Source organism: Cuculus canorus, chromosome 15 (genome assembly GCF_017976375.1).
Source record: "Cuculus canorus isolate bCucCan1 chromosome 15, bCucCan1.pri, whole genome shotgun sequence".
Taxonomy (NCBI): Eukaryota; Metazoa; Chordata; class Aves; order Cuculiformes; family Cuculidae; genus Cuculus; species Cuculus canorus.
Genome location: NC_071415.1, coordinates 16,835,681 through 16,852,689, shown reverse-complemented (window position 1 = coordinate 16,852,689; position 17,009 = coordinate 16,835,681). Strand labels below are relative to the sequence as shown.

General features: G+C 37.0%; 1 protein-coding gene across 8 annotated transcripts in view; it reads right to left on the bottom strand.

Annotated features, from left to right (window-relative positions):
* MARF1 (meiosis regulator and mRNA stability factor 1) overlaps positions 1-17,009 on the bottom strand; it is a 37,000-nt gene that overhangs the window by 15,517 nt on the left and 4,474 nt on the right. For all 8 annotated transcript variants that reach the window (XR_008452405.1, XR_008452401.1, XR_008452404.1 and 5 more), the window contains 21 exons: positions 16,772-16,946; positions 15,101-15,327; positions 14,084-14,201; positions 13,222-13,394; positions 12,039-12,473; positions 11,340-11,509; positions 11,078-11,239; positions 10,198-10,387; positions 9,304-9,482; positions 8,303-8,383; positions 7,734-7,970; positions 6,863-6,982; positions 6,341-6,516; positions 5,887-6,107; positions 5,030-5,172; positions 3,589-3,722; positions 2,914-3,116; positions 2,202-2,429; positions 1,213-1,443; positions 894-1,106; positions 89-149 (listed from right to left, as the gene is read on the bottom strand). Coding sequence is in view for 1 of the 8 variants with exons in the window: in XM_054080385.1 (XP_053936360.1) it covers positions 89-149; positions 894-1,106; positions 1,213-1,443; positions 2,202-2,429; positions 2,914-3,116; positions 3,589-3,722; positions 5,030-5,172; positions 5,887-6,107; positions 6,341-6,516; positions 6,863-6,982; positions 7,734-7,970; positions 8,303-8,383; positions 9,304-9,482; positions 10,198-10,387; positions 11,078-11,239; positions 11,340-11,509; positions 12,039-12,473; positions 13,222-13,394; positions 14,084-14,201; positions 15,101-15,327; positions 16,772-16,946 (3,877 nt within the window). In the remaining 7 variants the exon portion in view is untranslated. The remainder of the gene's footprint in view (positions 1-88; positions 150-893; positions 1,107-1,212; positions 1,444-2,201; positions 2,430-2,913; positions 3,117-3,588; positions 3,723-5,029; positions 5,173-5,886; positions 6,108-6,340; positions 6,517-6,862; positions 6,983-7,733; positions 7,971-8,302; positions 8,384-9,303; positions 9,483-10,197; positions 10,388-11,077; positions 11,240-11,339; positions 11,510-12,038; positions 12,474-13,221; positions 13,395-14,083; positions 14,202-15,100; positions 15,328-16,771; positions 16,947-17,009) is intronic.

Sequence of the window (17,009 nt, the reverse complement as noted above, 5' to 3'; positions counted from 1 at the left end):
GGCAAGTTCATTTGGTCCGTTTACTCAAGTCATCTCTTAAAAAAGAAAAAAGGAAACCAAGATACTGCTCAAAACTGAAATGGCTTACTTTTCATATCATTCTTTAACACCACAATTCTCTTATGACCGTGTCCTTTAATCCAGACCACCTATAGAGGAAAAAAGCAGAAATAAAATTCAGCACATACTAAGATCAAAGCCTAAAGCAGCTTACTTGCTGCATTTCATTTAGCCTTGCACTGACATATTCCTAAATACTGTTGCTAATTTGTATTAGACTACTCAAGTAAAAGCTCCATCTCAAAATAATAGTCAAAAGCAAACTACAGGACTAAAAAGTGTACTAACAAAATATTAACAAAACTATGTTTAAACATGGAGGCACAAAATTTCATTTTGTCCCTTCCCAGAAAAGATTAATTCACTTAAAGGAAAGCTTATAGTCATAAACTGTGTCACAAAATCATCCTAGAGCACTCAGGACATGTAGATGATAAGATGCCACAGCAAAATGCCACTATGTGGCACTTCTGACAAGGTCCCACAACTCTTCACCCCCAAAATGAATTATCTACCCTGTTCAAAATGGAGATTCAGTACTCTACAGTTGTTCATTAAAGATAGAAACAGATTACCTCACTTAATGCCAAGGATGTTTCTGGCTTCACTAGAAACAGTTATTAAGCAATATTTAACTAAACCATATAAAAGTAGAAAATATGTTTGTTACTACACACTACAGATTTCTCAGAAACTATTGAAAAAACAGTTGGTATAAGACTCCTCAGAGAAGGTAATTTTAGTAATTCACGCCAATTACCAGAAACCTCAGTCATGTAACAATTTTTAATCCATGTAGAAATCTCAATGCAATTGTGTAAAACAATTCACACCTGTGGAATTGCTCCCAAGAGCTCTTCTAAATTATTGCATCCGTATGCTTTGGGTTGCAGCACTTCTCCTGTGTATTTGCTATATGCTACCGGGAACTCATGAAGAAAAATCTGCTGATAATGGTAAGTGTGAAGTAAGGACCTTACATTCTTTGCAAACATATACAGATTTGTAAGCTTCACACACTCTTCTGCTGCACCATTGGTAAAAACCTATCAGGAAAAGAAAAGAAAGAATTTGAGTGCATACTCCCATATCCTCCAGTCATACTGCCTTCTCAAAGTATGAGACACCAGAAAGAAAAGAGAGCATACAAACCTCAACCAAGTAAGGCAGACTCTTCAGGAGCTCCGTTAAGGTCATAAATCCATATTCACATGGATTAAGTGAAGTTCCATGGGTTGTTTCATAATGCTGCTTAAGCTGTTCAACAGAGAGGAACGATGTTCCATCCCAGGACATCAACAAGACCAGCAATTGGGCAGTCAGAGTCCGCAGAGATTTTCTATTTATCAGCTGAATTTGCTTGCCAGACTCTGTGTCAACCACCTAGAAAAATGAATTGGGAATAAAGGACAGGGAGGACATGAATTTAAGTTGTGAAGCTGGGGTTTGTTCGAGCACAATTGTGTCCAATATTAAGTATCAGCATCTGATACTTCCCCCAGCCAAAAGCAAACAGGATAAAGCAGCTTATTACATGGACAAACTCTACACATACAAAAGCTGTGCAGCAGTTTGCCTGCATGGTAGATGTGATTTTACTCTTTGTTCCAATCCAGCTGGACTTGACTGAGCTCCAGCCTGAATATCAGCTGCTACATTAACAGAACTGGAGCAACTAAACCAGTAGAACCACATCCATGTAGATGTAACTTTTCTTTTCCACTGACACAAGACCATGCGTGCATTGACAGTTGAGAGTCAAAACCTCAAACCACAGACCAAGAAAATTAGTAATATAAAATATTAGAAGACTGATGAGTAGTACAGTTATCAGGATTAAGTCAGGTGGGAAAAAGCGTACTTATATTAAGTACTATAATGCAAACTTTTGCTTATTATTTACTAAACAAGCATGAGTTTTCCCAGAGAAATGAAGTTATGAAAGAATGAAGGGAATATCATAGGAACAAAAGAGTTACATTTAAAATCCCTTTGGAATTCCTGACACCCTGCCCGACAGTGAAATATTGTTCCTAGAGTACTACATTTAACACAGCAAAACCTGTAACTTGAGACAGAAAATTCCTTAATGGAACTTTAAATACCTTCTAGAGGGATAAACAACAAAGATAGAAGATTACCTTTACAACATGGCAAAGTTTTTGCATTAAAGCTGGAACAGAGCTAACATCATAGTCATGAAGACGCAGCGTGTATCCAAATGTCTTGCTGTACTCTGTCAGTAAATCAGTCATCATAAGGCAGTTGTCTTTCTGAGAGCGCAGCAGTTTAACGAACTGTGCAGCAACTGCTTTGACTTGTTCCACTTCTGTGAGTGTGAGAATTTTCTCCTCTCCACATTCCAATACCTACAAAATGGAAATTACAGGCGATTAACCTAGTCTGTATGAAGTAAGTATGATCTGCAAGCACTCAGTTTTAGTTGCAGACAACCATTTGCTACGTAGCAGGGCTCAGCTACCTCAAAAGATACCTATACATGAAGCAAAAATATATAATTTCTGAATACAAAATAGGCAATAGTTAAATTTTAAAAGCAATTTTAACACAACTTCAATAAAACTTAGCTCAAATTTTGATGCACTGAATTACGTAAACTTAATCCAATTTACAAAACTTGGATTTGTTAACAAACAGCCTGAATGTGCTAAAAATCCTGGACTATTTCACCAAAAGAGCTGTAATCAAAGACTTTCTTAAATACAGCTGTCCAACATTACAGGTGCGCAGTTTATAACTCACATTAAAGGTAATGAGAAATATAACCCCTGCAGAAATAGTTGTACAGATGTAAAAAATGCTTCAGCATAGCCTTAGGATTTTCAAACTTACTTGTAAGACATCTGGTATGGCTTCAAAGAGTTCAAGTAATTTTGTAAAACCATAGTAAGCAAGTTTGCACTGACGACCAAAGTGGTGGTGATAGGAGGGAATAAATTTATTAAAGGGCATTCGAAAATGGGGTTGATGGCGCAGTAAGTCCACTACCTCTTTAGAAAATTGTTTGGTTCTTTCTATTTCTTCTTGTGTACGTTCTAAAATTAAAAAAACAAAGAGCTGTGTACCAACACTTAAAAAAGGCAACAGAATAAGATGCTTTATTTCCAGGTTTATCACATATCACACTAAGTCACTGTTTTCTTCTACCACTGAAGACCTTTATTAAGTTTACAATTAAAGTCCAAAATAATCAGGTGATCCATGCTTATGAAGACATTAAATAGCCAAATACGTTGGTATTTTTGCCGTGTGCAATTAACTCACACTAATCACTCGTAGAAACTCGATATTACTGCTCCTGCATGTAATTAGTTTTATGCACTTTGCCACCTGCTTTCCTGCCTGTTCCACTACAAGCATTTCTAGAATAACAAGCTCTATTTGCTATAAGTTCATAATTCAGTTATGGCAGCAGAAACAAGTATTAAAAATTGGATACTTAAATCATTCCTATATACTTTAGATAGGGAACAGTTTGGCCACAGTAAAAAAAGTACACGGACATACCTCTTTTGGGAATACAAATTACCATTTCATTGTCTTGCTGTGACAAACAGACGGTTGTGTCTGGAATTTCTGATATAATATCAGCCAGTTCACACACTCCATACTCAGTAACATCCCAGTCCTTTGAGAAACACCTAAAAGTTTTAGAAATTGTGTAATACAAGTATTAATGCTGTGTAGACAAAAAAAATGTGTAAGGTGAGAAAAAAGCCTCAAATCCTGAAAAAGCACAATTTCCATATTGCTAATAATACTAGCATATGAAAATGGAGAAGTATTCTTAATTAAAATTATCTATCCATCCTAACAAAAAAACTCTCAACATAGTGATAGTTCACCTGACAGTGGAAGAGCAAGCTGTATGTACCAACTAGCGGATGCCTCGAACTAGCTGGGGTAAGTGACAAGATGAACTAGTACTTTTGAAGCTCAGCTTGTCAATTATTTAAGAAAATGTAATTATGTTATACAGCTCCATATGGCTACACTTCCAACAGTCTGTATTTGCTTAGTAATTAGACACAGTCTTCCTAAGCAAGAATGTCTTGAGAGAAGGCAGAGACCATGTTCTGGAAAACACTGTCACAGTATTACGTAATACATCAAAAGTTATTTTGCTCTCCCCACCTCCTTGACAGTAATGTCCCAGAAGCAAGAACACTTTACACATCCTTATTCAACAACTGCCAGAGCTGACTACAATGTAGATGCACATTTATTAGATTTAGAAACAACCAATAATTTACGTTTCCAGTGCTGACAAAAATGAGTACAAGTGTGCACTCCCAGAAAGGAACTGTTGGCACATGTAGCACAAAAGCACACACGCAAAGGTAGACCACATATAGCACAAATATACTATGATTTCCTCAAAGCACATTAGGTAAGTACTACTTTCCATCTTCATAATAAGGAAAGCATCATTCTTTGTTTTTCAACAAAATCCTATTTCTCACAATGCTAGAACGGAATGTTCTTACTGGCAACAGCAACACAGGTATTAGTCCTCATTTTTGTGCCACAGATAGATCAAATTAAAGTAGTAAAAGGATCTATTGACAGTCTGTTTATTTTATATTGCCCTCTAAATGAACACTAACACTAATTTTTCCCTTTACTGCTCATGTTAACGTGTTAACTTAAATCCAACCTTACAGTCATGGCTTCAAAGAGAGCTAAAGAAATACAATAATTGATTTCAAACTCCAGTAAAATTAAATGAACCAAGTACTAAAGGAAGTGGTGGAGTAAAAGCTACCAGAGAGCCTTCAAGTTGTTTTCATTAGGAGTTTTAACTTCCATGTCACAACAAAGAGGCAATAGAGTTGCTGAAGTTTTCTAGTAAGATTTAAAGCGCTGATTTCCCTTGCATGAACTTTTAAAGCCACCACTGATAAACATGTCCTGCACAGTTGTTCTTGTTTCATTAACGATAACTTACCAGTGATAAGCCTGTAAGAATTCCCTCACAATCACTTGCTTACTGGCCTGGGATTTGAGAAGCTTCAGTAAGTCTTGAGTGAAGCGCTTCACTTGAGCTCTGTGCGTTAGAGTTAACAAGCGTTTGGAACCCATACCAAGAATCTGAAAGAAAATTTTACATGATTGCTCACATCTAAGTAGCTTGTACTGAAAATTCCACTGAGGATGCTAGAAGGCGGTTGTAGTATAGGTAGACTAAAAATAAAGGATGCAATAGAGGCAGTGTTTGGAAAGCCAGCCTCATGAAGCCATGCAACTTCTGTACAGAGCCACATGTCAGCAAGAAGAAACACTTCCTTTACGATTGCTGTTGCAGCCATTGCACATTAGTACTAGTTATTTGAAAACCAGTTGGTTGTAGAATTTTAGAACTAGTAAGCTAATGTCACAGTAGTATTTCTTTCTTGTAACTTGCAGACACATCATGACTTTCACACAGAAATCCTTCAAGTCACAGGCTATACATCACTGCCTAACTTAACAGCACTCAGCATTTGCTGTGCTCTTATGATAAATAGCACAATTAAGGCCTTTTACCCAAGGAGTAGGCACAGGGTAAAATATGCCTCAAATTTTATTCCAGAGGCTTACATTAAATAAAGAGGTCATTTCCGTAGAAGCTGTTTTAGAAGGGCAGGGACAATAAAAACAACCAGGAACAAATAAGATCACACTTACACTCCAAGGTTCAGTCAACTATCTCTTTCAAGGTGGACTATGTGATTGCATAAAATCTATTATACAATACCAACCAGCGATTCAGAAAGCTGATGATACAACTCCCCAAGTTAAAAGGAACAGTGCAATATAACTCACTTGCAGTACGTGAGGCACTGCTTCCAGCAGCTCCATTAGCTTAGAATACCCGTAGTCAGACACACGGCATTGTTTTGCAAAGTGATGATGGTATGTTGGGATGAATTTACTGACAGGAATGACGCAGGATGGTTGGCTTTTAAGGAGATCTATCACTTCTCTACTGAACTGAATAAGTTGTGGATTACCTACAGGGCTCTTAGAACGCAGAAGCCAAGGATCTAAAAAAAAAAAAAACCAAAACCAAACTCAACATAGTTACAGAATCTTTCAGATACTCTTCCACTAAACACTGCACTCCATGACACAGGCTAGAGCACAGGAGAAAAAGCAAACATTCAAGCTAAAAGTTCCTCTTCATAAAAAGTTTAGCAGTTCTACAGGATGTTTACTTTACTTTTTTTTTTAGCTGAAAGATTAGCTCAGAGAAAAGATTTTAAGTAGAAATACTTACCTGTAGTAGGAGGCGGTGGTTTGTTATGTATCCATTTAATAACTTTAATGCCATTTTGTGCAGTGGCAATGTTAACTCCAGGAACACAGGTAATTAGATGTTCTAAAGGAACACCACCCTGGCCTTCTGGCACCATTTCAAGATCACTGAACTCTGACATATAACAATCAGGAAAGCTTTGGAAGAAAAGAAACTTCAATTATACACTACAATACCACTAACTATTGTCCTAAAAATATAACTGAGACGCTTCCTGAGCAAGAAGCTTCAGCAGCTCACTAAGTCATTACAGAAGTCTTCATAAAATATTAATTTTAAGTAAGCATCTAGTTTTGCTCAACAAAAAAAATCAAAAGTAATAATTTCATAAGTCACTTATTTGCTATAAACAATACCACCTTATGTAAGAACTGAAGATTTTATACAACAGGTAATTTCAGATTGTTACAACAACCATCAGTAAAGTTACAGATCTTTAACCTATCAGCCCTCACACTTAAAACCTGAATTAGAATGCTTTACCTTAATAAAGGCACAGTACCCTCGTGTGTCTGTAGAAGACTGTGAACTTGGGGAGCAAACGTCTTCAGAGACAAAATCACAAAAGGAATTCTATAAGAATCTGGATCAAATTCATGCTCACTGTGAAAACAAGAGGATGAAGTTTGTATGCTCATTCCACACACAGCTTTAGCATAGCATGCCTCACATACACACTCACTGCAGGCGTACAATATACTGCCACTAGCTGACAATGCCATGTACAGTCACAAGCAGCTTCCATCTTCTCTTCACAAACATTGCTATAGCTACAGCAAATTTCCAGAAGACAAGCAACATCTAGAAGACCACATTTTTATGATTAAAACTTTCAAGTTCAATTTTAGCAGCACAGGCAGTTAACAGCAAACATGTATTAACTGCTCTAGTAGCACAACCTGGCTGCTGTTGAATAAAACAAAAACTTAATATGGAGCTTCAGGAAATCTTCAACCTGGTATGAATCACTTCCTAAATGTAGCTGGAAGACAAAGAAGAATGGTCAGATCCAGCTATAATTACATAATAGCATTCAGGCCAATAGAAGTCTCTCGTATGTGTAACTCTCCTATATAACCAGAGGAAGGTAGGGTACCTTTCAGCTTTTGCTCAAGACTTATTCAATCTTGGCAGCTGTGCTAGAAGACAATCTCACCTGAACACCCTGATTCTCAAGAACAGCCTAGAAAATTCACTGTGCCATCTCACTGTTTTCTGCCTTATTCTACAATCATACAAATAGTGACTGAAGCATGCTATATCAACATATACACCTCAACTTTAATACACCTCCAAGTGTTAAATACTGCTCAATTATTTTGTAATATTTCATAGTATTTTATACACAGCTTACACAAAGTCTTTATTCAGGCAATGCTGCTTACAAACAGGCTCATGATACTCCAACTCTTCAAATACTATAGGACTACAGTTTGCCGATGAACCATCATGTGACTGTGAAGATCCCAGTGGACTCTGCCGGGCTTGGCTGCTGGGTAAAAGGCACACCAGCCGCCCACTTCCTTGGTCACGAATTGCCACAGTATCTGTTAGTTTATATAAGTCTGATACAATTAACTTATGCCCAAATCTGAAAGAAAAAAAATGAAGGTAAAAACACATAAATGCCATTAGAGAATGAAGTAATCTGCATTTTTTTATTTAAGAAACAGAACACGCTAGGAACTCTTCTATATAAACTGTTAAAGTTACTACTCTATTCTTCCCAGTGAAGAAATACAAAGTAAAATACTAAAAGCATAACCCTCTAAGAAAGGTTAGTATTACAATCATTGCCTCTGATGATACATTGCAACATCTAACAGAAACCCCTTAACACTCCATTCTCTTACTTGCTAATTCACTGTAAACAATCACACAAGATCAGATACTTTAGAGAGAATAAAATAACCAAGAGCTTACTTTTTCTCATAGATTTCTGCAAATTTGAACACAGGCAGACAACACGCAGGCGCATCCTGCAGAATGGACATAGTTTCTGAGCTACAAAAAAAGTTTTGTACATTAGCACAAAATTCATCTGTTAGTATCAGTCTCCAGCCCAAACTGGCGAGATATGTACAGATGCAGTTTATGAACTATAAACAGGACAAACTGCATTCCCTTCCATCTCAGCACTTCAGTTCAAGAGGCCGCGAAAGTAGTAACATTTCTGCTAACTCCTTATATAATGACTCCGAAGGAGTTTGATCTTTCATAGGTGGTGGTAAGATTTTGAGCATCTATGAACTGCAACACTAATGCTGCAGCAACAGAAGTTACCAGCCTGCCGATTGCATTAAGAACTTTGAACAAGCGTAAACTGAAAGGCAAGAACGAAATAAAATTGTGAACTATACAATGGCGAGTAGTACATAATTGTAGGATACTCTACAATCCAGGAACTATTTTCACTGAAGATTCCTGAAGAAAAAGGGAAGAAACTTTCCCAATGCTTTCTTTCAGTAAGGAAAAAAATTAAAACAGAAAATACTTTTATTGTTACTAGCATCAGCACTCTAATTCTATCATCTTCCACACAGAAAATGGAGATCAAAGAAACAACATCATTTAAACTGTGTATCCCCTCCCCCCCCAAAGTCTTAATTCATGTGCACTTGCTTGGAGAATAGAAGAAAGAGATACAAAAAACTAAGTTATTGAGATATATCAGTATTAAGAAAGAGCAGTGGTGAAACTATTGACCACAACTAAATGGAGATCTAGCTTCTTCAGATGCAACTTAAAACATAAGCAGTGTAAAAATGCTAGACTGAAAACTAGCCTGGTTCTATTTAACACATTCATCAGGTCACAGACAAATAATACTTCTTTTCCTTATCATTCCTTTTCTCAGTATTTAAAATCATCTCTCAGCAAGTAAATATAAGCTAGAACACTTACGATGCAAAAATGCTTATTACCTTAGTAGAGAGAGTGATTTACTAGCAGCTCCCGTTGCTAATGACACCTGGATCCTTTTACTGCCAATTTTGTATCTGTGAAGACTGTTGACAGCAGTGATTGCTTCTTGCAGATTTTCCATCTGAACTGTGGCCTTCAACTGGTAGTCTGTATGAGGACTGAGCTCTACAGTTTTTACCTGAAAGGAAGAAAACACCTTATGTTTATCGCAAAGTATTAACCCAAGGTGAGCCAACATGAGAGCCGAACAGTCTTGCTTTGGCCGAGAGCTGAACACAAAGCAAAAGGGAACAGAGTGTGACGAGCCACGGCCAACAGGATCATGCAAGCAAGAACCAAGTACAATGATCCTTGGCCAAGGCAAGATCATAATATTCCTTCAACAGAAGCATCATCTTCTCATGTGGAAGACTATGCCAGAAGAATGTCATCTACCGATGAGACAAGAATAGGACTGCTGCAGAAGTCCTCTCCTTGCATGAGCTACTTATTACACAAATCACACTTTCCATGTCTGTTTTTGATCACCTGATTCAAAACAAACATTTTTTTTTACTGTGATTTTTAAGCTGACATTAGGAATACAGCTTTAAAAGATTATGCAGCTGAGGCCAAGTCTCCTCTCTGCAAGATTCATAAGCCACTTACATAGAATTTCACATACAAAACTTCAAAACATTGTACCTATGAACACCACATGCAAATCAAGAACCTAGCACAAGGGATTATGTGGTCTTTTTAAAGAAAAAAGATAGTATCTCCTTTTAACAAAGTTTAAATCATGTGTGGATAGCATTGCATTTTTACTCAACTATAGGCCTCAAACATGTCCATAAATACACAGATAGAAAGTAGTTAAAAACCAGATTTAATAGAGGTATTTAGCCTTTTACCTTGCCATGTCTTGAGAAAATTTCTTGTAAACTCTGCTGCAACTCTTTTCTGGACAATCTGTAATCTATATTGCTGATCTGAATATCTGCACCATGTGCAAAAGGATCAGGGCAGTCTGTACCGCTGGTATGATTTACTACATTAAATGTGAGTGGAGATGATCTGTTTGAGAGGTTTGGAGACATACTCCTGAGTGAAACAAAAACATTTACAAGCTAAAGCAACTATTGCAAAATTCTGATATAAACATCTCAAAATTATTCAGAAAACAGACAGATCAAGTGCACAAATACAGCACTTTGAAGGTATTTTCATAGTACATATCTGCGTATGGAAAAAAATTGCACCACAAGTGAAACATCATAACAAGACAAATATTTCCTATGAGAAGAAAGGAAGGAAAGAATTCATGTTATGTTTCAAAATGACCTAATTTAACAATATATTTGACACTAAGTCTTCTGCTATTTTACTAACACATTAAAGAGTCAAATGTATACATGTGATTTTAATAACTAGGAAACGACAGGTATTTAAGTCTACAAGAATTTAATGAGCCTCGATAAACCTCTACTTTGAACAAAGGCACTGAAATTAAGAGCAGTTAAGATGTTCATAACACATCTGTAAACTTTTCTGATGCTTTAAAGACAAAGTTTGCAGGAAGCAACTGCCACACAATAAGTTTCTGAAAGAGTTCAGTCCACCTTATTTTTACACCCACCCTGTTAGCTGCTATGCAGCACCACAGCTTTCTTTTGCCCCCATGCAGGCACATTCTTTTAATACTGATTTTATATACATAACTCCACATGGAGCTGTCAATAATCAATGTATACATTGAAGTCTCACTTCTCCTCCCAAACAGGACACACTTACCGAGATGACCAGCAACTCTGAGACATGAGTAAAGGACTGAGTTGTCTTGAGATCGTCAGCTTACTGAAAGCAGAGGGATAGCTGACCTGGAATACAGTCTCATCTTTATCTTTTTTATCTACAGGGGAATTGGTAATGCTCCTGGAAGCAGATGTCTCCTTTCTATTTACAAATGCATATAAGAAAGAAAAACGCATTACACTTCAGAATTCACATTAAAAAAATTTAGCTAATATTGATGTCTTTTTATTTTAAAACGTACTTCTGAATACTTTTACAGGACAATTCTCCCATTCCAGTTTTTTTGCCTGCCAGAGACACAGGAACTGTTGCATTAGAGTTACTCTGAGGAGATGGAATTTGTTCTCTTAAGTGTTCTTGCTGATTTTCAGTATTTCTACTGACCGTCTTTGATTCAAGGTGGCACAGCTCCTACATGAAACAAATGAAAGGTCAGCATGAAAGCACCATAAAAGCCTTGCCAGAGGCTGTCCTTGTGACCGAAACCCAGATAACCAAGAATTTTTTCTTTAATAGCATTTTCATTGGCACTTCATAGCTAAGAATATGATTTTCTGTGACAGAAAAGAGCGAACTGTCATTTAGTTGAAATATTTTTGCTACACTGTGGATCTAGTCTAGTTTTCCTTTAAACCGGATCACTCCTAGATATTATACTCAACACCAATAAAAAAATCAAATCTGATCTGGGATTTGAGACTCTATTGAGACTAAGTACCAGCAGTATTTCCAGGCTGAGAAAAAGGTGTCAATGAGGAGGAGAACCCACCTTCAAATTCATTGTCTGCTTTCCAAGGAGATGAATACAGTTCTCATTTGGGAGTGCCACTATGTTAGTTATTCATTAAATTGAACTGACAAGTAAACGATAAAGCTGTAACAGAAAATCCTCAAAACACAGGAAAACGCAAGAACACTAAACAAGGTAGAACAACAGTACCTGTAAACTTTTAACATTTGTGGATTTGATGACAGATCCATGAATCTGAAATCCTCTCCCAGCAGAGCCTTTGGTACCAGAAGACTGATCACTTGAGTCTTTGTTGAGGAGGCACAGCTTTGTGTTTTTGTTAAGCTTTTTGGGAGACTTCACCTTTTCAGTTCCCACAAAGCTGGAACTTTTTGCTTCATTAGGTTCTTTGTTTTTGGGAGTAAAAGACACTACAATCCTGTTACCAAAAACATCTTCATTTTCCATTCGCTTCCGAGCCCGTTCAGCACTTTCTTGATTTAAAAAACGGAGAATTGCACTGCTTCCAGAAATGCTCAGCACCTTCCCTCCACAGTTGTCTGACAAACGCCTGAGTCTGTTACTGACACTTTTGCTGTCTCTGTTTATTGGCAGATTATAAACATATAACAATGCATGGCATGCCTGTTGAAAAGGAGTAAGAGTTCAATTTGATTATGTCAGATTACCCTCTTGTTCAAATCCAGTATTTTTACATTGATTCTGGTGACACTTGGTCTACCCCCACACTCCAAGTCATTCTTTCTTCAGCAGTCAATTAGTCTGGAAAACTCTCAAACATAACTCAGAAGAGACAAAGAAGTGCCTGATCAATGTATCACCACTTCAGACAAGACAGCATCATTGTCTGCAAACCAAGAACTCTATATTTTCCACACATGCATGTGAAGACATTGTTCAGAAAGTTATTTCATAGGAAGAAAAAGTCACGAGTGCTGTGCAAAGACACAGCAATTCCAGAGGGAACCATTAGGAGGGGGAAAAAAAACCCAAGAAACAGCAGATAGTCACTTAAATTTTTAAGAAAGCATCACAGAACAGCCTTAATGAACAACTAAGTTCTTACCCTTTCTGCCAATGAAAAAGGCATGCAAGATACATTTATCTGATAAAACATTTACTGACAAGAACGCTACCTTGCTATTTTACTTTTGTAGTTAATTACTTCTTTTATTATTTCATTATTTCAGTCTTAAAGCAGAAAGCATACATTCACGTGGTAGTAACTGAAAAACAGACAGTGGTCAGATACGTAGCAGATATGTCTCACCACAAAAACATACACAATTGCAGCCAGCTCTTCCTCTAAATAGGGGAAAAAGGAAGTTGACACTATGAAATGTCTGTTGCATTAAGAATTAAAAACCCTTACCGGCATTTTCAGTGGTAATCTGGGTGGCAAATCTGAAATAAATTCTTCAAAACAAATAAGCTCATGAGCATGATGTAAAAGTGCTTCTGAAGCTTGGTTTTTATGTACCAAAATTATTCGGAAACCATGTCGATGTCTCAGGTCACTGAGTTCCAAAGCAAAGTTTACATCCGCTGGAGGAAAAAAATGAAGAAAACAGAATGAACAAGGAAACACATGAAAAAGCTAAGAAAAAAATCCCATTCAACAACAAAACCCCAGATCTCACTCGAGAAGTTCTATTTATCACTGAAAATTTCCAACGAAAAAGCAGCAAGAGCTACAGGGCTTCCCAACAGACAATTTAAATCAGCAGTTAGCATTCAGTCTTGGACAAGGGCTTCTTTTTAACAGCAACTTCTAGCTATTTATCAGCAAGGCATTTGTCTGGTGCTGCGTATTTCTAACTAACATTTGTTTAGCTTTAGGGAGAAACCCCAAGGCAACACAGAGCAACGAAACAGTTGAGTGGCCTGCATGTTTAACTGTATAGTATGCTGCTGCAAGAATAAAACAAATAATGCATATTTAAGGAAGCCTCCATGAGTTTTTATTAGCCTGCAGCTGAAGCTTCTAACTGCAGACAGGATTTATACACATCTAACTAACGCTCAACAAGAGATTCCAATGCTGATATAAGTAAGCCAAGTTCTCACCTTACTGCCCCTGCTTCTCCCTTGCTGCCACTGACATTAAGAGTTCTGGATCAATTCAGTTACAGCAAATTCTAAACACAAGCCTTGGAAAGCAGAATAGCATAATACATAAAAGTACTACTGGAGAGGAACGGAATTCTGCACTGTAGAGTACCACAAACACTTACTTGACACAAGAACCACCGTGGCAGGTGCAGTGTGTGTATCAGCAAATCTCCTAAGACTCTGCCTGAGTTTGTCATCAGCAGCATTCTTTGCTGTAGCATTTATGTGTGCAACAGTCACCTGCGGAGACAGATATGCTCTAGAGAAAAGCTTAAATGTAAACTATGCTTGCTGATACTTGTTTTTTTTAATTAACATAAATACTAGCTTTAACATACAGCTTTTATTTAGCTAAATTAATGCACATATGTATGAAATACAACATGTAGTAATCTCAGACTATTATAATGAGCAATGAACTTGAGTCCTAGCTGTTCAGCGAAGCCTTAGGTCTTAGGGATGACTTTTGTTGTGCTAAACATAACACGGCTTAGAAACATTCCATAAGCCCTCATTTGCAAGAGAGGGGTGAAAAAACAGCCAGTACTCATTACCAATTCCTTTTACCTCCTATAAGCAGGTAAGCTGTTGTTAACCTGTTATTTCACCTGCAATCTAGGGGAAGACAAGGGAATTTCTGACTTAGAAACCTGCACAAGAACTTAAAAAAATATCAAGAAACAAAAGGCATTGAGGGAAAATTATGTAGTGTTAAAGTTGCCCCAATCAATACCACCAATTTACAAGTGTCTCACTAGTCAGCACAGTATTCACTAATAAAAGTGACAAAAAAGCTAAGTTCACAGAATCATAGCTCTTTTAGGTTAATGATTTAGTTAGATTTGAAGCATCACACTAGAAACACCACCACTTATTACTGGATAAAGTGAACACACTCTGTGAACACTAAAACTTAAGCTAAAGCAGTAATCTACATGTAATTGAATGCATTTTCACTTTTTAGAAGTATCACACCAGAAAAGTTCAGCATTAAAGAGCCTACCTGTACACTAACGATAAGCTCATGCAGTAAAAACCACAGAGGCTAAAAAAGCTTTACCAAACAGGAATCTCTTAATAGCTCACTCAGAGTACACAAGTTCTCAAACAAGAATACCAAGCAGATGCTGTTTTGATACCTGGCAGTTGTTTAGCTCCTGAATAACTTCTTTATTTTCTTTACTAATGTCACACACACAGATGAACTCTGCCTCTCTGTGACCTTTAAAAAACTTTTCACGAATCCTCTGTACCACTGCTACAGCCGAACGGCCAGTGGGAACTGAACAGTTTTCAATATCCCAGAAGACTCCAATGGGGGGCAAGTTTTCCAGAACTTGGCCTGCTACTGCAACTTCCGGAGACCCTGTACAGGTTTAACAACACAGCTCAATTTAATCCCAAAATACCAAAAATGTTAAACTTAGCAGACTATAAACTTTGCACATGGGAAGCTTTACATTTTAGTGAACAACGTGCCCGGGAATACATGTCCAGTTTTATTTTCTTAAGGAATCTAAAAAACAAACCAAGCTGTTTCAAAGTTTCTCTTTAAAGGAGAAACTTTATACCTCAAATGAGTCTTAACTAGAAACTTAGTAATTTAAGTTTGGATGAAGATGCAAGACAACTTCAGCTTTACTTTTAAACTCTCAAGTAACTAATTAACAAAAGAAGTGTTATCAAATGCTGAGGTGGCATATGTCATGAAAACTGTCTGAAGTTGAATTACACTAAACTCAGCAGGTGCTGTATCAGAAATGAAAGTAAAACATTAAAGCTGTTCAAATTTACAGTGTGCCTTAGGTAAAGGCTCTAAACAAACCTAGATGAGATTACCAGAATAGTGACAGTGATTATAGAACATTAAGGCAGTATGGAATATACACAGATATCCCACAGTACAGGAGAGTGAGTATAAGAGTTTCTATTATAGGCTAAGAAGTGCAAATAAAGTTCTTTGTGTTCTGGCACTCTGATTATTTATTTAATTTTAAACTTAGATTATACACCCATTCCATTCCCACAAAACTTGGAAAAGAACCATGAGGAACGAATGACAGAACCCTCACAGGTCAATAATAAGCAAAGAATTAAAATTAGTGGAGAACATTAAACTAAGTACAGCAGATAAATGCTATATTTGTTCAGGTATACATTGACCAGTTGTTGTTCTACAAGATTCGCTGGAGTTGCATTTTATAAGGACAGCTAATTGGGGTGTTGCACCTTAAAAAAGCTAAACGTGAGTGTAATCTTAAAGTGAAAGCAAAGCTAGTCTATTCCTTATCCTTCTATGACTTTTTTTGAAGTTCCAAACTGTGATTTTTGTAACTGAAGCAGTACTAACCATAGAAAGAGCATGTTAATTATACAGGCATTTTCCACTCAAGAACACTGAGCAAAGCTATATTGTAAATATAAACATTACACCTTTACTGCACATGAAGTGACAACAGACACTACGAACTAAGAAAATGCTTTTCAAAGTATGGCTGAAGATTTCTTCATATGCCACCAATATAAAATAACTTCCAAGTCCTTAGAACTTCTTTTTCTAGTTCTTAAAATGGCAAAAAGCATGACAGCAAATATCAAAACTCTATGCATACAGTAAGTTAACAGTCAAAACAAGTAAATCCAAATTACGACTTTGCAAAACAGAAAAAAGGTATTTTTTTACTGGTTAGTCCTTCTGTGACTTTATAGAAGTTCCCAGAGAACAGGGCAATTTAAGAGACCTCTTTCACGTGCAACAGCATTTAAAGAAGACATCCACGAAGTGCAATTTTCAAACAAATGTGGGTTACCATATTTCTGTGGTGAATTGCCAAGGCTGCTCACTAGCAGCAAACTCTTCTCACTTCCTGTTCCTTTGGTTCCACAGCCATTACATATAGGGATAGGAACAGGTGCAGTCTGTGCACTTGGAGGAGGAATATTTGGCCAGATTTTAGCAGCATCAACTAGGTTGTTTCTGGTTGGCTGTTGGGACAAATTTTCAAAATACATGTTCATTTAGTACACAGTATTAACACACACTATTCC